This window comes from Equus asinus, chromosome 29 (genome assembly GCF_041296235.1).
Source record: "Equus asinus isolate D_3611 breed Donkey chromosome 29, EquAss-T2T_v2, whole genome shotgun sequence".
In the NCBI taxonomy this organism is placed as follows: Eukaryota; Metazoa; Chordata; class Mammalia; order Perissodactyla; family Equidae; genus Equus; species Equus asinus.
The window spans coordinates 38,677,441-38,701,969 of NC_091818.1; the positions used below are offsets into that span (position 1 = coordinate 38,677,441).

Here is a 24,529-nt window from a genome sequence, read left to right on the forward strand (position 1 = left end):
TTAACGGATAAGAACATCACTCAAATTTCCGCAAGTAAGATAGAGGGTACCAGGTACTGTACCAGCATCTGGTTAAAAAAGAGCTGAATCTACAGTATTTTTGTTACATTGTCTAAGCTTGTCAGCAATACTACCAACCACTGGTCTAGGATTCTACTGGCAGAACCAAAAAGGGTACTGTCGGAATTACGCAGGTAATTTGGGTAAGAAAAGTACGGACTATTTGGAGTTTCTTCCCTCAGTCTCCAGAAGACAGCGTGTGCCTCTGAACTACCATTCCTCAGAACGACGGTGGACCTTTTCACTGCACTACATTAGGAATTAACAAAAGCAGCAGCATAAAATACACACAAAATTTAAGATGGAACAAACTACTGAGAACACAAAGCAAATTTTCTGTTGTCTACCAACTAAAGAAATTCATGGGTCCTACTTTCATTTTTATGGCTAAAAACCAAATGAAAATTAAATGCCTTATAAGCCTATTTTCTACATAATATGTGATCGTTTGCAAAGTAAACTAATCCATGTTCAGGCTTACTGGTAAAAACATAGGGTTGCAAACTTGTGAAATTCATTTAAATGATATATAGTACGATTTTTGAATAATAAGAAAGAAAAATCAATGTTTCATCACCTTATCAGGATCACATGGGAACACTGCGGCCTTAATTTATAACTCAAAAATGAATTTTTCTTAAAAAAAGAGAGCAGACAATTCAGACTTCAGCTATTACTATTGTATGCTGTTTCACTAAGCCTTTGGCAGTATCTTTGCTTTATAGGAAGAGAATAAAACCATGTGCCATCTGAGCAAGAAGAGAATCTTCACTCTCTGTCATGGCGACACAGAAGACGTACTTGAGAAGGTATGGCTTACGGCCACCTGGGTGTAATATGGCAGTTGGTCCATTCAATACCCAGTTTCTTACTTTGCAAATAGCCAGGACCTCAAGAACCATGCAGAAACAATGTCATGTGCTAGCCTTTAAAAAGGAGAAAAAGAACAAGAAGAAAGGATCCCCTATGTTAAATAAAGCCATAAGCATTTACTCTGAGGAAGAAACCAATAAAAATTTGAAAATGAAAAATTCTTAAAATAAAGCTTGACACTACACGTTCATACCTGGAAAAGGTTTGTAGAGTTCTAAATCCATCAGGAAAGAGCAGGGAAGATTAGGGTCAACTTATTTCACTCCAATTCAAATGTTTATACTTACATCTTGTCTTGGCCAGCACCAACTCTGAGCGTCAATCTGGGGATAACTGGACTTGGGGCTGGAACAACTGGCTCCACTTTTATCTGTTGAAGTTAGGACATTAGAGTTAAACACTTTTTTTTTCAACAAAGGTCCTCCCGCCTCTTTTCCTACTTCCTCATCTCCACAAACTTGATAAACGAGTTTCGGCCTCAAATGTTGCTAAAATGCTAGACCCAAAGATAATCTGGGCTATTCTGTGTTGTTTCTCAACAACTGAAGGCTACCTGGCAACAGGAGAAATTTTATAAAATTTAATCACTTTATGTAAATATGGGAATTATTTCTTTCTTAGTTTTGGTTAATTTCTTGGATTTTATTGTTAGAATTTTTTTTTTTAACAAAAATTATCTAGATCATTTGGTGGAACATTTAAGTAATTACCCGACTTAATATAAACAGAAAAAGATGCAATGATATCTTCTCTCTAAGATAAAATGCATCTACTTATTCGATTGGAAAAACATTAAACTCATCTTAAGTTAGCACTGTCATATAAAACAACTGAAACACCAAGTGTAACTACAACGTTAAACTGTTCCATCTTTTGGCTAGTAGTAAAAAGATCTAAAATACCATAAAAGAAAAAATATATATACATTTTTAGAAAGGATTTATGGTGAAGGCAATGACTGCTAAACAAGTTGAAGATCTCACAAATATTTGAGCTAATAGTTAGAAACGGCATACACAAACTATGATGTTAAAGGGGTTCTTCACAACCTTTGGGTTGGAGGCGCTATGGTGTAATAAGTATTTTGAATGAATAAACTGAACACAAGCTCTGCAGTTCAAATTATGGGCTATATCAGAGTTTTCAACAGGGGTTTTACTGGCCTTTTTGGTGGGACAATTCTTTGTTGAATGGGACTGTCCCAGGCATTGCCAGATGTTTAACTTCCCTAGTCTTGGGGCACTACTATATGCCAACAGTACACTGCTGGTCACTGTGACAACTAGCTGCAAACCACTGATTTACATATTTCAAGCTCAAGAGTTAAATCAGAACGGTGTGGTGGTTCTAAAGGGGAATGAATATTTAACATTATGTTCGATATACTATATCATATAATAAAAAAATTGCACAGTGATCAAATCTACTATTTTTTCATGTTTTCACCTGTCCCCTTCTAGAATTTTTTTTTAATCCACTGTAACATCAAGATCTACGACCTTGACCATTCTCTTGAACAGCCTGGAGCGTAGGAGATACTCAAAAAATATTCGTTGGATTAACTTCTCTTGCAAGCACCTTTGACTCCCAGTTATTTCACTATTTGTCCAGGACCAATTTAAAATCATCCTTCAGAGCACTGAGAAATTCCAGAGAAAACTTTAAAAATCATGCAAGCTTCTGCCATCACAAACTCCAACGTCATCTCTGCCTTCAGTACTATTTATTTGGATTACCAGCTAAACTAGATAAGGGCAGAGACCACATCTGTTTTGTTTATTGCTATTTCCCAGTGCCTAACATGGGGTCTGACAAATAATAAGTGCCTAAGATTTACTGATTGAAAGAATTAATCGGAAGCTATGATTTCAAAGCTTTACCTCTTTCAAGAACCATTCCATGATTTCCTTTCCTCCTCTGCCCTTCAAACTCCACAGGAAAAAATACTGAGGCCACTAGTCAGGAGAACTCCAAGTCCCCATAAACTTACAAACTTCTCTGCCTCTACAACTATACTAGGGCCCACCTCCTCCAGTCTTCTAAAGAACCTTTCTCCTTATTTATAGCATCATGAAACATCTTCATTACATTAATTATTTTCAGCTAACTTTTCAATGTGCTCAAATCTATCTTTAAAAAAAATATTACCTCCTCTTCAACCTCTAGCTGACAACCTCTCACAGTTTTTAGTCTTCCACTGTCTCTTCTTCATTGTCTCTACTTTCTCACTCACCATTCATTCCTCAACCCACTCCAATCTTCTGCCCCAACTGTGCCACTCTAAAACACTCTTTCCAGACGCTATTTCCTAATGTCCCAGTATGTTTTTCCATTATAGGTCTTATCATGCTCCTTTCTTCTCCTTTCAAAAGTCCTCTACTTTGCTTGACCTTACTTGGTCCTCTCCTCTTGTCATTCCACAGTGACATACATCATGTCTTCAAAATCTCCCTCTCTGGACTAGCACTGATGGAATTTAGGGCCAAAATATAATATTGCCTACTGAACATTTTCAACTAAACATCCTGTAAGTATTTCATCTCATCACACTTAAACTGTAACTAGTCTCCCTGTTGGCAGATGTCTCCTTCACTCGCCCGGATCTTTGAACAGCACAGTGCAGTGGTTTTCCTCAAGGTCCTAGGAGATCCAGAGTCACTGAGGTGGGGTCAGAGCAAGACCCACGGAGAACTAACTAGGGTTTGTGTTCACTTTCTCCTTTGTCTTGAACAAAAAGTTCCATATCTAACCAAATCTGAAAACCAATGGTCCAACCTATTTTGTAAACTATTAAGATTTTTATATTTTTATCTTTCCGTGTTATCTGTGGGAGAATAAACAAATATATCCAAAACAAACATTTTAAACCACTTACTATTTGCCAGGCATTGTGCTTGGTTATTTTTGAGATGTTCTCATTTAGGTTTTTAAACATGCAGGGTAGATATTATGGTTTCCATCTTACAGGGAAACTGATCTATCTGAAGCAAAAACTTCCCCTTTCTTTTCCATTTCCTTTTCCTTTTTCTGTTCTAAGGTCACACGAATAGCAAAGCTGGGATTAAACTCAGTTTTTTTGATTTAGAGAATGAAAAATTATATAAAGTTCCTCTATTTCTAAAAACTTTTAGGGTCACATACTCCTAAGTGATGAGGTATTGGGAGTAATATTCCACATTCCTTCAACCCACAATACTATTATTTAAGCACCTAACCCTTTGTTGAGTTTTAGTTAAAAATACAGCTGTTTGCTCTACCTTAAAAAAAAAATCTTCTTTACTATGATTATGCTTCACATTGTATGTTTGGTCCCTTTCTATTACCACACTATACAATAATTATAAGTCACACTTTTTATTGCACTTCACAAAGTGTGTCCCATATACATGACCCAATTTGATCTTCACAACTCTATAAAACAGGTGTGGAAGGTACTATTATCCCCAAGTACTGAGGCCTAGAAAGCTTAAGTGGTTTGCCCAGAATTACAATGTTAGTAAGTAAATGATCTAAATCCGGGTGTCCTGACACCAAATTCACCCCCTGCCCTACCATACTGCTCCTTGACTCCTTGCCACACGTTTTGAGTCTTTTTTTCTGGGTATGTTGATGTCTTACGTGGAGCTATGCATTTTCTTTGTCAATGTCTTTTACGATGAATGACATATACTTGTGAGATGGCTAGAGTTGGTTGTAAAATACATTTTCTCTATGGAAGGCTAACCAGAAAATGTGGAAATTGAGATTAACTTTGGACTCACCTGCATTCAACTAAACTGGCTAGGTTTGTGATGCTGTCTTAAATGGCTTGGCAGGGCAAAAGAATCAAGACACAGTTTATTTATGACCTACTACTAAAAAAAAAGTCAAATGATACAGTATGTAAAACAGAACCAACAAAAATGAAGATATCTTTTATAAGTCAGATTAAAAATGGTATAAACGTGCCTTGAGACAATAGATATTTAATAAACTTGTCCAATTAACGAACGATTCAGAAGTCGTTACCCCCGCTCAAAGTTTTACCTATAACTAGGGTGACCACATCATCCAAACAGAGACACCTTTGAGAGTGAAAGTGAAAGCTATTAATTACACCACAAAACAGGCGTCACCTGAGATTGTCCCGCGCAAACCAGGAAATATGGTAACCGGACCTGAATATATTTACATACCTTAATTTCCTTCTTAAAGAGGCTAAATCAGATTTAACCTAAAGATAAAATCCAAGCAAGTGTAGAAACAGACTAACGAGGATGTTAATAACATAGATACAGAAAGCACAATTTCTAAATAAAAATTTCTCATCAGACTTCTGTTTACATTAACTATTCAAATGCCTACTAAAATAAAAACAAGGACATTTCCTACAATCACAACATAATTTCTCAAGTGTCCATCCCAGAAATCAACAAACTAAATGACAATTATTTCAATTACTTAAACAATACAACTAATGCCATCTTTTAATGGCATGAAGCCAAAATCTGGGAAGATGTGAGCTGTTAAGGGGTTAAAATAAAAGAACAGCACTTAGCGTGATGCTGAGAATTGGGACGCGTAGAGAGTATTTACAGTGGATTACTAAGCTTCCCAAGTCACCAAAGAGGCAAAGTCCAGTAATATAAGACTCCTTTGTAGCTAACTAAAAATACATTGTCAGTGGATTTGTCCAGTTTTATGTATAAGCAATACGTCTTTCACCTGAACTAATACTAGTAGTCACATAAGCCCCTTATTGCCATGTGCTGCATTTTTTTTGCTAATCTTCAAGGATTTAGCTTCTTTGCCACATACCTCAGGGCACCAACTGATAAAGCTCTAACTCTCCATTTTTCCAGGACACCAGCAGTGCGGCCTTGCAAAAAATGAAAATCGCTCAAGAGATTTAAAGGGGAAATTTATTTTTAAAATCCTGACTTGAAGCAAAGAGGTGGATTTTTAAAAAGCTTATCTATAAAGAATCAGTTTAAATTTAAATTCTATCTTGGAACTCTTTCATGCATTCCAGCTTTAAAGTTTATCTTCTGACAGGGACTTTCTGCAAAGGTAATGGGCAGCTTTGTCAATATAATCTGGCCAAGTTTTTATTTTTCTATTTTTTTAATGTTAAACTTCTTAGATTAAAAAAAACCCCCAAATATGTGTGCTAGATAGGGTAGCAGAAAGTTCAGCAAGCGCTAGTTCAGATTCCCATCTATGTTAATATGTCAGAAAAATACCCAGAAATAGTACTGATGAAAAGCCCATTTTGATAACCTAACATTTTGGATGCTGAATTACGATGACTGGTAACCATCTTGTCGTCTTTCTTGGCAATTAAGGCCTTTACGTTATTTCCATTTAGAAAAATAGTTTAACTAAACACTGAAAAATTATTTAAATATTAAAGACAGTCAGAAGAAGATCTATGGTTGTGGACAATATAAGTGGAACGCAGCCAGGACAACTGAAACAGAACTCACGCTTTCATTAAGCGCTCAGAGTCCACCATATGAAGACTAGGAGATGGCCTCTGGTCAACTTCTATAGATCCAAACATACTCATTTAAACATTAAGCTACTGGTTTCCTCTTGGAACAGACAGTCATAAGAAACAGGAAGGGAGTATATCTCCCTTTTTACTGGGCTATTTTATTTATTGAAAACCCTTCATTTCACTAGTTAGTTACGAGTGCTGATGAGAAAGACTGGAAAATGAGAGTGCATTACTTTAGAGAGAGGTGAAAACAATGACAACCTTTTGTTAAAGGGACAAACCAGTAAGACTATTTATCCTTCTCTAAAGAACAAACTGTTTAAGTTCAATGAAAGATTATTTGGGGGCAAACAGCTAAGGGATTTGGGGATAGATTAAAGAAACATTCACATTAAAGTCATTAAAGCTGTGAGGACGTCCACTGCCTGTTCTTTAAAATATGGCGGTTGAACAGCAGCTCTCTAAGGTCTTCTCAGGGACTAAAATTTTCTAAAATCATGATGTCACCTTACTCCAGAGTGCGAAAGCATGCGTATCCCTCTCATCAGCCTCCATCTGAGGTGACAGGCCCGTGAAGGAGGTTTTAGGTAAGAAAGAACCCAGCCTTTGCTGACGGACCTAGGTCAAGTCACAGCTCTTCCACTTCCAGGAGCAACAGCACCAAGCCCTCAGAGTTGCTGGGAGGATGATTAATCAAATTCTGGCCAGGTCTGGCACTCATACGCACTCAATAAGTGGCAGTTGCTAATATCATTTACTGTGTGGCTTAGTACATTCAATAGCCAATGTTAGCTCAAAATAAAATTAATCAATCAATAGGATGAAAATTTGGGGAATCCTTTAGAGATTTTGGAGCATTCCGTTATAAGCAAATCTCAATTATCTGTGGGCTGATTAACATTATTGGTTAGTTGTAAGAAAATTCTGGATTGTCAGTTAAATGACACAAACTAGTCTTTACTTTGTGCTTTCTATGAGAGGGCAAAGAGAAGGCCTTTTAAGCCAAAATATTCTTAGAGAAGGTATGAAACCATTGTTTTTAAGCAGAGGTAAACCATACTTTATGGTGATGCTGTCTCTTCCAGGTACTGAATGGCAAGGAGAGAGAGGGAAGGAAGCAGGAGGTTAGGAGAGGTGGAGAGGTTAGGAGAGATGAATAACTAGTAAGTGAGGGAGCTGGAATTCAGATCCAAGTCAGTCTGATGCCACAGTCCACGTTCTTTGTGGGCCTGCTCTGGGCCTATCTATCTACAGATTGTGATGTCACCATTTTTGGGGTAAAACTCTACTGTAACATTTCAGATCATTCAAATAAGAGCATAAAAACTATTTCCAGGGGCCAGCTCTGCAGCCGAGTGGTTAAGTTCATGCACTCTGCTTCGGTGGCCCAGGGTTTCACAGGTTCAGATCCTGGGCAGGTACCTAGCACCACTCATCAAGCCAAGCTGAGGTGGTGTCCCACACAGCACAACCAGAAGGACCTAGATCTACAATACACAAATTTGTACTGTGGGGCTTTGGGGAGAAGAAGAAAAAAGAAAAAAGAAAAAGAAGATTGGCAACAGATGTTAGATCAGGTGACAATCTTTAAAAAAAAAACTATTTCCAAGTTTGACAGATGGATTTTGGCTTATCTTCTATATAAGGTTATATGTACAACTGTTCAATTCCACTAACATAAATAAGGAGATGCTTTCTTCTTTAGTTTTTCACAGCAGTCCTCCTTCCAAAAAACACTTAAAATACCAAGAGTAAATTTTAATAAAGTAGTCCTGTAACATTCATCTAAACCCCACAGATTCATGGTTAACAAATTAGGTCATGCAGTACATACACCAACACAAATACAAACAAAAATGTTAAACTACTCTGAAATGTACTGTTAGGTCTATCGCTGCTAAAGCTATTATAGTTATGTTTGCCGCTCCTGAACATAATCGCTCTTAATGTGTTTTCCACAAAAAACTAGTTTGTTTCTATTTTAAAGGGGTGAAAGATAGACTCTTAGCGCTGACTAATGCGGATCATTGCCCATAAGGGGGACTGAAAGACTGTGCATAAACCACCATACTTGCATTATTACCACAACATGAAAAACAATCCTTCCTTCTGAGGGTGCATCACTGAGCCAGGCACCATGCATACATTAGTTCACTTAATCCATTTCTAATTTAATGCAGGAAAATATAGTGGTTAAGAACATCAACTATGGCATCTCACAGCCTGGGCTGAAATTGTGACTCTTGTTCAATCACTTAGTAGGTATGTGATCTTGGGCAAGCGTATTAATTTCTCTAAACCTGTTTCTCATCTTACAGTAATAATTATAATATGTACCTTATAGAGTCGTGGTAAAGAATTAAACTGATATATAGTGTTTAGCATATAGTAGTTACTCCAAAAATGTTAACTATTACTGTTTTGCTGTTTTAAAAGTGTTATTATCATATCCCTACTTTAAAGATGAAGCACCAAAGGATTAAAGAAACTAAACAACTTGTCTTAGACCTTACCACAGATCTGCTGGATTCCAAAGCCCAAGGCTCCTTCCACGTACCATGCAGATCCCCATTTAATTAACGGTATCTTTATTGGTTCTTGTACAGATAAATGTGGGTGTTGCTGGTAAAAGCCTCGTAGGCAGGTAAAATAAAATGGGGAGATGTTTTTCTTTTATTAAAACAACGCCCTTGCTTGCTTATCTGGGTCAATGTCCACTTGCTCCTGTGACTTGGTCAGGATAAGAAGGAAGAATGAGATGGTGGCCCTCGTTCTTTCGACAAAAGACATTTTCTTGGGGCAGCTTAGATATGCCTGAGTTTGATTTACCCTTGCTGCCTTTCTTCTGTGGACATGTAAAAGAATTCTTAGATCATATGTAATCCAACTTGAGGTGTACTTGCATTTACTCATATGATTTAATACTTGGTGGGGATGAAGTGGGGTTGAAAAAGAAGTCAATGTTTAAGTTAATATCTCAATTTCCACTCTTTGTCAATGGCGTTTCCATGGGTTGCACTAGTTTTTATCCTTTCCTAGCTGCATAAAGGGCTAAAATTTAAAAGAAGGTCAAGGAAGCAGAAATTATTTTTTAACACTGTACCCATAGCTGACTCAACCTGTCACACATAAGTTGGCTAGTATGGTCCAATGAACTATCCAGGTTTCTACATTTTATGGGTTAATTCAAAATGGAACAATAACACTCACCACCTCCATAAGCAGCATCTCCATTTGCTGAGCATTTACTTATGTGTCAGACACAGTACTAAATGTCTCAGCTGCTATCTCATTTAATCCTCACAAAAGTAACTCGCCCACTTTCACATAGCTAAAAAAGTCAGGATTTGAACTCAGGTTTAACTTTAGAGACAATACTGTTCATTATTTTTTTTTGGTGAGGAAGATTGGCCCTGAGCTAACAGCTGTTGCCAATCTTCTTCTTTTTGCTTGAGGAAGATTGTCACTGAGCTAATGTCTGTGCCAATCTTCCTCTATTTTATGTGGGATGCTGGCACAGCATGGCTCGATGAGCAGCACTAGGTCCGTGCCTGGGATCTGAACCTGCAGACAGCAGGCCGCCCAAGGGGAGCACATGAATTTAACCACTATGCCACCAGACCAGCCCGTTTATTATTTTTAAAGACTTTATAAGATAGCTGACTTTTATAAATGTTTATCTTTTGTCATTTATCTGGCTCATAACCCATCAAAACTGATACAAAAACTTCTTTTCTGTAGGCACAATCTGTGCAACTTGTAGCTGAGCCTTTTCCTCCAACCAAGGTAGTCTGAGGGACTTCTCTTCCCCAAAGTCAGGTAGATACGGAGGAAAGGCATGGACTGCTGATACAAATCTAATCTGATGGGCTTTATCCAAATTCATAATGGCTGTTGAAACAACTCAGTGACCTTCCACAGTTAAGAAGGTGATGAAAGCAACAGGACTCTGTTTGATGTGCTGAGGGCTCCGCTGCCAAGTGACGAGGTACACGATGGATAAGTGACTAACTGCTGTCAGGCAGATCTCTAGCAGTACACATTCCAAAACGTGAAGTGTGTCTGTGTGGACATGACTCTGTTGGGTATGTGACCTCGATCTTGGACAAGTCACTCTCTCAGGCTCGGTTTCTCATCCATAAATGGTGATAACAATACCTGCTGGACCTATGTCACAGGTGTGTTAGGAGGAGAAAACAAGGTATGTGCAAGTGCCAGGTACCAAATAAAAATCACATAATGATAAAATGTTTTTAAATGGAAATAAGAGTTGGATTTCTGTGTCTTCTTAATTTGCTGATGTTCAGTTATTAATATCAGAATTTTCATTCTACTTCTTTATATTTTAGAACAGCCAAGGGGACAGAGAAAGAATAAAGTTAGGCAGAAAAATGTGAGCATTGTCAACACTGCTTGTCAGTTAAATTAACTTTTCTACGTACGTTTGAGATTAAAAATATTGCAAAAGTATTGGTAACAAGCTGCTGTAGGTCAGAGGCATCATAGTTTACTATGTGGAAAAAATTACGGGGTAGTATTTTGTAGCCAGCCTCAAAGAGGACTGCTTCTGGAGGGCAGAGCAAGGACTGCTGAGGATCTGTATGTATAGCACCCTGAATACTTTGACACTTTTTAAGAAAGTTTAAAAGAAATTTTCAGATCAACCAGTCAACCACCGTAACCCAAAGAACCATGGACTGAAGAGCAAAGCCATTAAAGCAGAGGTCACGTCCTGTGCCCAAAGGATTGAGGGCCCTGTTTCTACAAAACTGCGGGCTGTCAGTCAGTTTCTTTGGCTGAACTCGATGGCATGCTAATTTGCTTACGTCGTAAAATACTTGGAATGATTTTCTGCCCACCAACAAGGCTGCCAGATCAGCCTAGATACTCAGAAACATGTCCTATCTCATTAAAGCAGAAAACGCAAGGGTAAGAGACGCTACAGAAAGTAGTAGACAGCCATAACCCTAAACACTTGCAAAATGGTTCACCAGAAAGAAAACCGAGTCAGTACGGAAGGACTCCACGGGGCTGGCCATCCTCTTAAAGGCACGCCATGCTCTTGCATGCTCTTAGAAAAATGGATGTTGCCCTTTTTTGCTATCTAATATTGGCTACAAAATAGTGTGTAGTAGACTTGATAATTACAAAAATCTTATTCACAGTTTAAGATTACAGATTTTTTTAAACTGCCAGAGATTAATATGGTTAATAGAGAGCTTAGGGTCTGTGATTAGATTCCTCTTAGCCTATGAATTTTTAACATTTTCCACTGTAGAGGGGGCTTGATTATAGGTTTATGGGTTTTAGAATTAAAATTAAATTTTGTAATCACATTACAAACATATTTCCCATTAAGTTATGGGTGATTTACATCCAAAATACAGACAGAATTGCTGGCTTTGTTTACCTGTATTTTTCAATAGGACTTTGTTCAGATAGTGCCGAAAAGGATAAACTCTTACTTTTTCATGCTTGTGTTTCTCCTTTTCTTTCTCTCTCTTCTCTCTCTCTCTTTTCTCCTTCTCCCTTTCCTTCTCTTTCTTCTCCTTTTCCTTCTCTTTCTCTTTCTTTTTCTTCTTCTCCTTTTTGTCCTTTTTCCTCTCTTTCTCCTTCGGTTTCTCTTTCTCTTCAAACAGTTTTTCGGGGAGCATGGGTGACAGAGAGGGCAGCATGGCAGGCATCCTCACGGCCGCGGCGGGGCTAAACAAGGGCAGCGCCATGTCCTTTGGCGGCAACACCAGTGGGGCTGGTGCCACCTTCATCTTCTCTTCTCGACCTTTATCTTTAACTTTGTCTTTGTCTCTCTTGTCTTTATCTTTTTTGCCCTTTTCTCTATCTTTCTTCTTGTCCTTATGCTTCTCTTTCTCCTTTCTCACAATTCCATCTTTCAACCTTACTTTTGGATCAACATCTTCAAATTCTTTTATTTTAAATGTATAGGGATCTGACTCCTCATCTTTGAGAAACTCCTTCCACGGATGCTTGGTTTCCTTCTCTTTCTCCTTCTCTTTCACTTTATCCTTCTCTCTGTTTTTGTCCTTGCTTTTGTCTCTTTCCCTCTCCTTATCGCGCTGCTTCTCTTTCTTTTTCATTTTAGTCTTCAGTTCCTTTTTCAACTTCTTTTTGACTTCCACTGATGAAGGCAGTTTGGTTTTCTCCTCATACACCTTGTGCAGAGGCTCGGGAGTGGGAGGAGAAACTGAAGGAGAAGAGATATAAGGAAAGTTGGGAGGCATGTTTGAAGGTGTTCCCAGTTTTGCTTTACGTACAACCTCATCAATGGAGGCATCCATGGTCCATGAATTATCAGAACTTGAAGTTCCGCCTGAATGAGGCAGCGGAGTGGAGCCTGACTTGGTGAAATTGTTTGCAGAAGTGGATGCTTTGGGAGTAGTACATTCTGAACCTGAAATTCTCTTAGGGCTGGTAAAAATGTCGCCTTCGGATTCTGATCCAGAAGAAAATTCGAAAGGATCTGGCTCTCGTTCAGCACAAGCTCGTGCGATCACAGCATCAATAGAGTCATCAATTGTTTTATCGGTCACGACAGCCTTTTTCGGCTGATTCTCATTGTTCAGCTTCCCAGCATCAGGGGGTGTTTGTATTTGTTTTACCTGAATGGCCTCTTTACTGATTTTTTCACTCACTGTAGCTAAAGGAGTCCTGTTTGGGGTTTCAGGTCTGACAGGTGCTTGGGGAACATGAGTCATAACCTTGGGGCTCTTGGGGCTTTTAGGGCTTTTAGAACGTCCAGGAGATTTCTTTTCTTTGGATATAGTTTTTGGTGACCGAATAGGACTTCCGACCATTGCTGGTGACTGAGTAGATTTAGGTGACTTAATCTTCTGTCCTGGAGAACTAGTTTTAGTCTTTGTTTTAGGTGTAAATGACTTTGTTTCTAATGGTTTTGCAGTTGGCATCTGCGATTTTGCAACCGGAGCTAACATTGGTGGCTCTGGCGACGGAGGTGCTAGGTCTGTATTGTCCTGTACATGCACTGGAGAAAGCATTGGTGGAATCTTTTGGGTATTGATTGAGCTGAGTGGTTCTCGAGCTTCCAATAATATTATGTCCAGGGTGTCCCCTTTGGTGCTTAATAGTCGTGGTCGCTTCATGGCAGGCATTTCTTCAGCTTCAGGACTATCCAATGGTCTCTTACCCAAGAAATTCTCATCATTAATAATTTCCTCCTCCTCCAGTTCATCGTCTTCCTCCAAGGGAACCTGCATGGCTTCTGCTGATGTACCGCCATCAGTGGGCACCTGCTCTTCTTCTTCTTCTGGTAAAAGAAGAAAACAGAAGCGTTACTGGAATATAAAAAAAATCTGACAAATAAAACCAATACTTCAAACATGATTTCTAGGAAAGAAATGAAATTCTTGACAGTGTTTAGAAAGTAGAGCGGTAAGTGTTCACTGATCTTCCAAAGGCGCACCGTCCTTCTTTGACGAGTAGCAATCAGTGACAGCACATAAATAAGCCGACTGTTCTCCTTTTAAGGGGTTTGGCCCCACTTTTAGGATCTGGAGTTTGCTAAGTTTTTCCCCTTTGTCTTCTGCTTCCTTAATTAATTCTTTTCCTAACCTGACTAAATACTGTCTTTCTCTTTCCCTTTTCCTCTTATGTACACGCACACACACACATCTCTCTAAAAATCAAGAGATGAGTTATTATGTGACTACTATCCTCAGAAATGACAGAAAGGCATACATTTTTTAGGACTTTTATAACAAATTCTAATTCTTGGAGTTTGGAAAATGCAAGCCTTGGACCCAGACATAATTCGCATACTACCTGTGTCTTCTATTTTGCTTGCTTGATGTCGGCCACTTTGAGAGGCGGTATGGTGCAATGGAACACCCGCCGGCTGTGGCATAAGAAAGATGGCGTTGCAGTTAGTGTTCTGGCACTACAGAGCAAAAGGCCTTAGGCAGTCTCTTAACCTCTCTGAGCCTGCTTCATGACCTTTCAAAAGGGGCTAATGTTACTTGCCCTGCCTACTTGACTGAGTTGCTGTAAGATCAGATTATTTCTTTCTACACATATTAACTAAGCATATACGATGCATAATGCACAATGATAAGGGCTGAAAGAGCTTCTGGCATAAATCACAACCTAAAAGAGCTTACAGTTCAGCAGGGGACACAGTGTATGTGTCTGGCACATAGAAAGTGAGTAGGGTCTCAATAAAGATGAAGTGCTACAGCAGTTCCAAGGAGAAAGAGATGACTGTGATGCCAGCGATCTGGAGAAGACTCGCTGACTAAGCAGCATTTTGGCTATCTGGAGACGGGGAGTAGTAAAGTGCAGGGTGAAGGAGCAGATGACAAAAAGACGGAGATGGAACAACGGAAGTGTGGAAGAACCAGGGAATAATTTGCCTGGGAACTAGGTGCAAGATGGGGAATAGTAGAAAGTAAGCTTAGTCAGGGTGCATCCAGATCCTAGAAGGTTTTTTTTAAGAAAATTTTATTGAGGTCATGTTGACTTTTAACATTGTGTAAATTTCAGGTGTACATTATTATATTTCAGTCTCTATATAGACTGCATTGTGTTCCATCAATACTCAGACTTTAGAAGTTTTGAATTCCAGAAAAACAAACATGATCTTTATTCAACTTAGTTTGGAATTACTGAAGACTTTTAGCCAAGAGAGAAAAATGACTGGGGTATATGTTAGCATAATTATTCCGGCAAAAACACATAGGATAAACAGCAGGTAATGATACTAATGAAGAGGTGACAAAGTAGGCGTTACGGAAATGACATAGGTAAGCGACAATAAGGGTCTGAACTGGAACAGTGGTAACAAACAGGAAGCGGCAGAGGTAGATGATATTTTGAAGACAGAATGAGTAGAAATTGATAAATGGTTAGGTATAAGAGCAGAGGGAGGATTCAAACACAATTTCAAGGCTTTGAGCCTGGTGAGTGACAAATGAAGTCATTAACAGAAATAGGAAATAAAGAAACAGAGAAGGAAGATGATTATTTATTAGCTCAATCCCAAGACACAGAGTTTGAGGAATAGTTAGTGATGTGTGGCAGGGAGCTGAAAATATACTAAAATTCAGAAACCAGGACAGAGTCTGTGAGAGAGAGATCTTTGTGGAGATAAATGAAATCACAATAATGGATAATGTTAGCAAGGGAGAAATAAGGGGTAGTCAAGTTCAGATATTCTGAGGAAATCTCCATATAAAGATAAGAGGAAGAAGATTTAAAGAAATACATGGGGGAATGAGGAGATGTCAAAGAGATCAAGGGACAACGAGTTTTCAAGAGGAGGACTAGTGAACAAGGTCAAATGCTTAAGAGGTCAAGGAGAACGAAGGCTCACGGCAGAAGTCACTCCATAAGAGCTTTACGGGGTGAACAGGGAACGAATGATGTAATGTATATGAAAGCACTGTGAAAACTAAAAAGGACAAGGCAAATTCGAGACATACTTCTTGCTGCCATTACTTGAGAAGGACACCATTATCCATCCAGTTACCCAAGTCAGAAACCATTCCAGACTACTTCTTTCCCCTCTTCCTCCACATCTGAATTGTCCGTTTTCTTCTGTACCTCCTTTAACGTGCTTTCCCCAATGCTACTGTAGTTCAAATCCTCGGCGCCCCTTCTCTGTAGCACTGCAACAGCCTTCTAACTATTCTCTCTGCCTCCAGTCCCTTCTACTTCACAACCATTTTTACCACTGCCCACAGTGATCTTCTGAAAACACAAATCTGAGTGTGTGACTCCCCATCTTAGAACCCTTTCGTTGGTCCCTGCAGCACTGGTTTGCAAAAGGTGCTCCCTGGAGCCTGAGGGTTTTGTGGAACCCCTTTTGAGGCACTGCACAGTAGAGACTGGGTCCCCTATTCTCTATTCAATGGAATAAACCTCTAAGTTTACCTATTTTCCATGCTGAGCTTCCACAAAAACTATCAAAGATCACTACTGTAAAATCTAACCATCTAACTTCCCCGGCATGACCCGTAGGGCGCTCCGTCATCGAGTTCAGTGATTAACCTCACCTTCCCAGTGAGTCCCCGAGCACTCTACCCACTCCAGCCTCGCAGACTTCTCTGCAGTTCCTCCAGCACACGGTGCTCCGTCTCCGTTCTGCACCTTGGCGTGTGCAACTAACTCCCGTGGCCTGCAGTCCTTGGCCCTCCTGACTCTTGGGTGACTAGCTCTTCTCAGACGCCAATCAAATGTTCTCTCTTCTGTGACGCTTTTTCTTAGCAGCTAGAAATGGCCATCCTCCCTCCGGCTCTACTGTATCCTGATTACATAAGCAACAAAGAAAGTCTAGAGTGTTTATTATCTGGCCCTTTACAGAGAAGGTTTTCTGACTCCTGTCCTAGACCGACCCTATTCAGATAATTTGAACACTTCCTTCCATCCTCATGTTTATTAGAATGACAAGACAGACTTCAAATCTGCTCAACTGCTAACAGGCAAACATACGAAAAAATCAGAAAGAAGACAGCTTTAGGATATTCCCCAAGTGAATGAATGAAAAGGTTTGGAACACTGACTAGTGTTATATTTCTAAATTCCAAAGAACCTCCTCTTACCCCACAGGGGTTCATAAATCCTAATGATGCCAAAGCAGAGACAGGTTTAGCTTGGGCAGCATCACCAGCCTCCAGAACACGTTTTAGTGTGCCTTGTTCTTCTCACTCTGGAGGCTAATCTGGATCCAGATGGGCCGTGAGAGAGGGAGTCCCCGGGGCCCCAGGTGGACATACTGGGAGGGCAGAGGATTGCTCTAACGTAAGCAGTCCCCACAAAGGGGGCTCCCAGGACCAAAAGTAAGACAGTTACAAGGCCTCTTTTATAGCTAGAGCAACTTGAAAATTTGGGTTTTCTATACAGTGTATTTAAGACTTATTATTTTGCTCGTGTGCAATTCTATCAAATTGGAACTGACAAGATGACTGCCAGACAGGCATTGGAACCGAAGGAAATACGTCAGGTTGGGTTATGAAAAACTGTACTACTTTCCTGCAAATCCTTTAGAAAACAGATACATTTGTTTGGAATTTGGAGCTCAAGCACCTCAGAAAAATATCAAAAAAATGAATGATAGTTGTTTATGTTTAAGTAAAAAAAAAAATTAACATAAAGCTTGATTCAAAGTGGGTCTCCACAAGATATAAGGGGGTTACTTGTTTTTGTTACTTTATTTTTATTGTTTATTTTCATTTTTTGTTTATTTCAAGTCCTGGCTGCTAACCTGTATGCATCTAGAAGCTTTACATTGTTTAGAGGAATATAAATGAATTATAAAACTAAACTACTAAAAGTGCTGATTTTAGGAATATTTAAAATACAAATGTTTCTTGTTTTTATTAGTTTAATTTACAATTTTTTTTATGTTTAAAGATTTTATAAGAAAGCTTCAACTGTAGCATCAAAATTAATCAAAATGAAAAGAGAATTTTTCTGGAAGAGAAAGCCTTAAACTTCAATAAGAACAGGAAAAGTGTGAAGATATTTTCTGAATCAGAAATTACCTGATACACACCAGAGAATACAGCAATGTATATATAAGGCATAAAGCATAATAACGAATGAATACCTGTGAAACCACCACCCAACTGCAGAAACAGAGCATCAGCAATATCACTGACCCCCCTTGGCTCCTTTCCGATAAGCCTCCGCTTTCTCCACTCCCATTGCCATCGCCCATCTTGATTTTTATACCTTCTATTCCCTTGTTTCCTGTAACGTTTTACCACATTTCTATGTAGTTGGCTTGTTTTTGAACTTTATATAAGTTGTATCACACTACAACGTTCTTTAGCTTTCTCACCCAACATGTGTTTCTGAGATTCGCCTGTGCTGATGCAGGCACCTGGAATTCATTGGTTTTCACTGCTGTAAAAATGTACCACACATATGAATCCACTCTCCCGGTACGAAAGTTTCCCACTTGAGTGAATATATTTTATTTTTAAAATATTACAAAATTCAAATAAATGAATACAGTTGATTGAGCTTATGCTTGCTCAAACACAGACTTAATTGATGATTATGCAAAATGAGCTTCTGGTTTTTTATTACATGAATAACTTTAATTCTGTGTTCTAAGAGTTTGGAATAAGATAAATATATGATGGCTATTGAATGGTTTATCCTTTACCACCACCCAAACTCCCACCTGAAGGTTAATTTCAGTTTGATAATAGATGAATGGCAATAAAGTATTCTTTGTGTCTATGTGTATAATAAGCATCATTTACCAATAACCTGTAAAATATCTTAAAAGTGTTTTAGCATTTTCCTATACTCATCCATGGAAACAGTTTTACTATAAAATAGCATATAATTTGGTTAACAGAAATTTAATATTACAAGATACTTGAGATCTTTTGATATATTATTACATAAATGCATAAAAATAGTAACAAAATCTTGGATCACAAGCTCTTTCTAATTTAACACAAATATAGACATAAGAAGAAAAGCTGTGTTCCAAAGTCAAAAGGGAAATGCTATATGATATGGCAAGTATTTTAAAGATTTTAAAGATTTCCAGAGAACTAAAAACTCATTTTCTACTGTTTCAGTATTTTGAAAGTGGACGAAAGGAATCTCCTGTATCTACATGACAAACAAATATGGGGGGGAAAACTAGCTTAAGGAAGACTATTAGTTGTGAGATGTTAAACAAGTTTCTCAAGTTCTTAGTACTTTATTTCCTTGATCCAGAAGATGCGGGACATTAGTCATCACTGAACTTGTGAGTATAGTGAAAATTAATTGCTAATTAGAGTTCAATAAGTACTCAAATTACTAAGTAATAATACAGGTCAATAACAGAGATATACAGTGTAAAGTCAGCCTTGCAATCCTTTTTGAGAAGATTAAAAAAACAACTCCCCTCACTATAATCTCTCTAACACCATATAACAACAGCGTCAGTCCAGAGTTAGCATCTACAGGTCAAGTGGGTATCACCTCAGCATCGGCCCTCATAACTCCATCCTGCAACGAGCCATCTAGAGCTGTGGGGAGACTCGTTAAGGAGAACAGACGTTTTAGTAAGGGAAGCTGGTTCTGGATAACTGTTAATGCTTATGCTGCTAAAGGTATAGTAAAGAATTATTTACAAAACCAATGTTTGCTTTTCTGCTTATGTCAAAATTTGGCTAAAGTTAACAGTGATAAGAGTTTTGATTTATCTTTTCTTTTGCCTGAGAATTTATTCAAAATTATGATATTTGTTATAAACTGATCATTAGCACTGCCATAAATTATGATATAACTACTGTGCTTCCAGGAGGAAAAAGAGGACACTAAGAATGAGAAAAGCCATGAAGAACCACACTTAAACCAGGCGTAGGAGCCTCTATTTGCAAAAAAATGTTAACTTACTGGTAGAAAGATTCATGTCCACTATCAACAACCTTATTCTTCATATAAATTCACTAAAATGTGAATGTTATAATTCAATCTAAGGAAAAACCTGCCACATTGAGAGGTAACTTTTCATTCTGCCAAATGTGTTACATACACAGTATGCTTTCTCAGTTGTCAAAAAAGGGAAATGATGAAAAATAATGTGAATGACTCAGCACAAACTTATCACCACAGAAATAAAATTCAGAACAGATGCTTCATTGGTAGGAGAATATCTTACCATAAGGGAAAGGAGGGAGACAGAGGTGATCTCTAAGGCATCTTCTCATTTAAACAATCAATGGTTCCAAGTCAGCAGTTGGTTGTAAAATTATTTTTTTAACTTTTTAACTTGAAATAATTTCAAACTTATACAAAAGTTGACAGAATATTACAAAGAACTCATGAATACCCTTCACCCATAGTCACCAAATTAACATTTCCTTCAGTATGTGACTGTATGAACAATTGCCAAATTCTCTTTTAATTACATATAATAAATAAAATGGATCCAAGTTAACGTCCATCTTTTAAAGACTTCGCAAATGTTGATGGGCCAAGGTCAGGGTGGGGCAACGCTGCCAACTCCATTCCAATTCTCCTTCCTTAACGACACAAATAAATACTCCATACTCACTACATTCCCCAGAGGAGTAATGAGAAAAACATGCCTCTTTCCCAAACTTCTCCGACAAAAACAAAACAAGGCAATAAGGTCTGAACACACCAAAAGGATTTTTTAGGAGTTAATTCTAAGCTACTATAAATATTGACTTAGTACAAAATATCTTTTTAACTAGAATAGTAAATACCTTTAAAGAAACACTATAATCTAAAAAGCCCATGGACATTAGGGAAAAAAAAGGAAATTGTTTGCATATGGCATGAAAGCTTTTTATCTCATTAACTACACAGATGCATGCCACTTTACAATTCAGTGGCATGATCTCAAACTAAGCAGAAAATATACTTGTGCTTCTAAACTGTAAATACAGGGACAATAAAACGCTATCTGCATATATTTCACCAGAAATTGAATGTATTTAAAAGTAGATGTCTTCTGAGTTTCCTTGGAGAGATACAAGCAGAAATTAATTTCCAGCAATGAGGACACAAATTTCCCTATTTTCCTATTAGTTTATGCATCCCACTGTTTTTATAATAGAGACCTCTTTTACTAACAAGTATGAAAGGATTCATTTAAAATACATATTTTTTCAAGAAACACCTTTCTCTTTGTCTGTATATTAGGTATATTTATTGTAACCAGTTCCTTGAAGTAATGCAACACTACTAATATTCATTCACTCCTCACTCATTCATTCATTCATCTATTAAGTGCCTTCTGAATACTACTGCGGCAAGCACTATGTTAGATCCTAGGAATATAAAGTTGAATAAGATATGATTTCCTATCCTTAAGAATCAACCACATTTTGTGGTCACCAGTTCAAGTGCTGTGGCAGGGACTGGCACAAGGTACATATGTAGCCACATCCACGGATATGAGGACAGAAGTCCCAATGTCGATTAGAAAGGGGGTACCAGTACCATGATTCAACCTAGCACAGCCCATTTACTTTCCCAAACCTAAGGATTCTCATCTGCAAAGTAAAAGTATTGACATCTGACCTCCCACTTGTAAGGGATGAAGATCTTTATTATTAGGGCCACCTCTACACATAGTTGACCAGGCATGTTGGACGATCTAAAGGGCAGGACAGAACTATTTCTGTCCCTAAATATCTCAGTGACCACATGCAACAGTGCTTGGCATTCTGACCACTTGATTTATGTCTTGGATAAAGGCAGTATCTCTAAAATGCTGTGCCAAAATATTTTTAAGACTGTAAAGCCAGCAAATGAACAATTCTATCCTGCTTCTTGAGGTGAGGAGACTGAGAAAATGGAACATAAGTAAAATAATTTGATGGAACGCTGAGGATTAAAAGGGTTTGGAACACAGAAGCCTGGCAGGAGGGTAAGGCTGGGCGGGCTGCCGCTGAGGGGAGGAGTCTGGGGCAGTTGGAAAATGACAGGCAGACACGGGATGCCTGGGAAAGAGACCAAGAGTAGCAATACAAGGATAACCCCTTTCAACATTTTATTTTTTAGTTCTAATGAAGCTGAAGAAATTTTTTTAATCCCATCTATGTCCCCTCATAAAATATTTTTAAAATTTTCCTGTCTATAATGTAACAGAAAAAACACACCTCAACGTATGTAAGTGGATAGGTATTTTTTAAATAAACCTATTTACTTAAAAAAATGAAATTACTAACAAAGACAAGACAATTAGGCAATGACAATTCATACAGTACAACCAATCAATAACACAATAAATTAACAGCAGAGTGAAGATGATGCGTTATAAATACCTACATACACACTGAACTGTAAAAAAGCACTATTTCACTAACATTCTGCACAATAAAAACCTAAAGTACTATATAAGCAAGGCAACCTGAAATGACACCTAGTATTATAAATGGCCTAATCTATATGTTAATACTGTTGTATCACATAACTGCAGCAAGACGAAGATAACAATATGACTTTGGGGTTTCTATGGCTACACCCTGGGCTAGCGTGCCTGAAAGGGCCGGCTGCTGACACCACACGGGCATTCTGAGGGCTCCTTTTTGGTTATTTATGATATGATTTATGATAACGACAACATCTCCTATTTTCTCTCCTCCTCAGAGACAATAAATTGCTATCGTTAATCACCTTTCTCGGTTCAACTATGATTACAATAGCATAATAGGGCCTTGCTATGGTAATACTGTGGATTTTTTTTAAAAGAAATAAATACAAGGAGATCTCTTCAGACAATGTCGATATCTCTAATATTTTAATCATCTTCCTTTAAGTCTTTCAGAATAAACTCCATTACAACTAAGATTCCATATCCAGGTTGTAAGACCTCCGTACAAATCAAATTCATAATCAAGCCCCCCACATTCACAAATCACCACGACTATGATTTTCTCAAACTTACAACAAGAGTAAGACTGCATATAGGATACAGTTTCTTCTCTAAGACAGACAATGGCAGTTGTTTCTTTCCTGTACTGATGAACTAATCTTACTGCTATTTTTCTCTCCCCAGAACTAGAGAAATTAGGCAAATTAGCCATTCATCTAACAGAAGGCAAAATAGCAGAGAAGGAATAAAACCTGCAATCACACAGAGATGTGTGATGTGCCTTTGCCAATTATTGGCTATGTGGTTGCTTAATCTTTCTGAACTTCAATTTCCTTTTACATCAATTTCGGCTAGTAGAAAGTACTATCTCTTTGGCTTTTGAGTAATAGTGAGATAAAGTATGTAAAGAATCCAGCAAAGTGCTTAATAAATGAATTAGAGTGTAAAAAAAGAAGATAAATTCTTCCCTTCCCTGCATCTATGCCCTTTCGATGGGCTACTCATCCAGAGGTGGTGCCTGTTTGATTTGGGTGGCTACGCAACTTGCTTTGGCCAATGGGTCAGAGTCGGCAAAAGTGACATAAGCAGAGGCTTGCAAACCACATGCGTCCTGGGGCTTGCCCTTTTGCTGCTCTTGGGAAACTTGCAATCAACCCCACATGAAGGAGCCCGGGTTAGCCTGCTGCTGGAGGATGCAAAGTGCCTGGCTCAGAGCCCCACACAAATCGTCAGACATATGAGTGAGGCCATCCGTCACCAGCTGATTGCAAATGTACAACCGAGCCCAGCCACATCCAGCAAAAGACGTGCACGCTGAGCCAACTCAAAATGATGCCAACTCAGAATTGTGAGCTAACAAACAGGTGCTGTTTAAGCCCCTAAATTTTGAGGTAGCTTGCTACACAGTAACATGTTAATGATGTATTCACATATTCATGTACAGTGGATTTGTGTTATTTGTAGTGGCTACGTTCTATGAAAGTGCTGCAAACAAAAAGTTAGTGAAAACTGAACCACTGCTCCTAGGGGAAATACAAGGTTAGGTTCCTATGACACTCTGGTCACAACACTTTTGTCAGCAAATTAATATACAACCTTGTATTATGTTTCTTTCTGTTTAATGAATACATATATAAAATATTTAATATATGCTGTTGATTCATTAACATATATATTTAATATATATCTAACTTAATATATATTGTTGATTCATTAACACTGAACTCACAGACAACAGCACTATAATTCATGCCTGAACAAAGCTGATCGAATACCTGTATTTTCTCCATAAGGAACATCACAGCCTTCTTGCACTTAGGACCACTAGCCAACACTTCAGCATGCTGCTTGGTGGCCATTTTAAGTGGCATAATCACCAACAAAAAGCAAAAAACGTGGCACTAAGTAGACCGTGAAAATGACAGTATGAGAGCTGAAACGACAAGGCAAAGTGTCACCCTGCTTGAACTCAGAAAAGGATACATTGGGCAAGTGAAATTTTTTGCCATTCTGTGCATGCTTGGAATGACCAAGAAAAAGCACCGTGCGTATTGATTTTGGGGTTACAAATACATTTTAGTGAGTAGGTGCAATTGCAAATACAGAATCTGTGCATGATGAGGATCAACTATATATAATTATACAGATATAAATTCATCAATATCAAACACTTTTATGGACTACTGATTTAAAATATAAGCTTTTACTTGAAAGTAATTCCAGTCCTCAGAAGGCATTTAATGCAAAGATTAAACATGTCTTATGAACTTTAGTTCCATAGTGACCAC

The 24,529-nt window shown here is 38.2% G+C and overlaps 1 protein-coding gene across 4 annotated transcripts in view; it reads right to left on the reverse strand.

Annotated features, from left to right (window-relative positions):
- TAF3 (TATA-box binding protein associated factor 3) overlaps positions 1-24,529 on the reverse strand; it is a 185,273-nt gene that overhangs the window by 41,503 nt on the left and 119,241 nt on the right. For 2 of the 4 annotated variants that reach the window (XM_014841310.3, XM_070500904.1), the window contains 2 exons: positions 11,878-13,694; positions 1,221-1,303 (listed from right to left, as the gene is read on the reverse strand). In XM_014841310.3, coding sequence (XP_014696796.3) covers positions 1,221-1,303; positions 11,878-13,694 — 1,900 coding nt within the window. Of the gene's footprint in view, positions 1-1,220; positions 1,304-11,822; positions 13,695-24,529 lie in introns of all 4 variants that reach the window. The other 2 variants (XR_011499222.1, XM_044762096.2) reach the window with 2 other exon arrangements.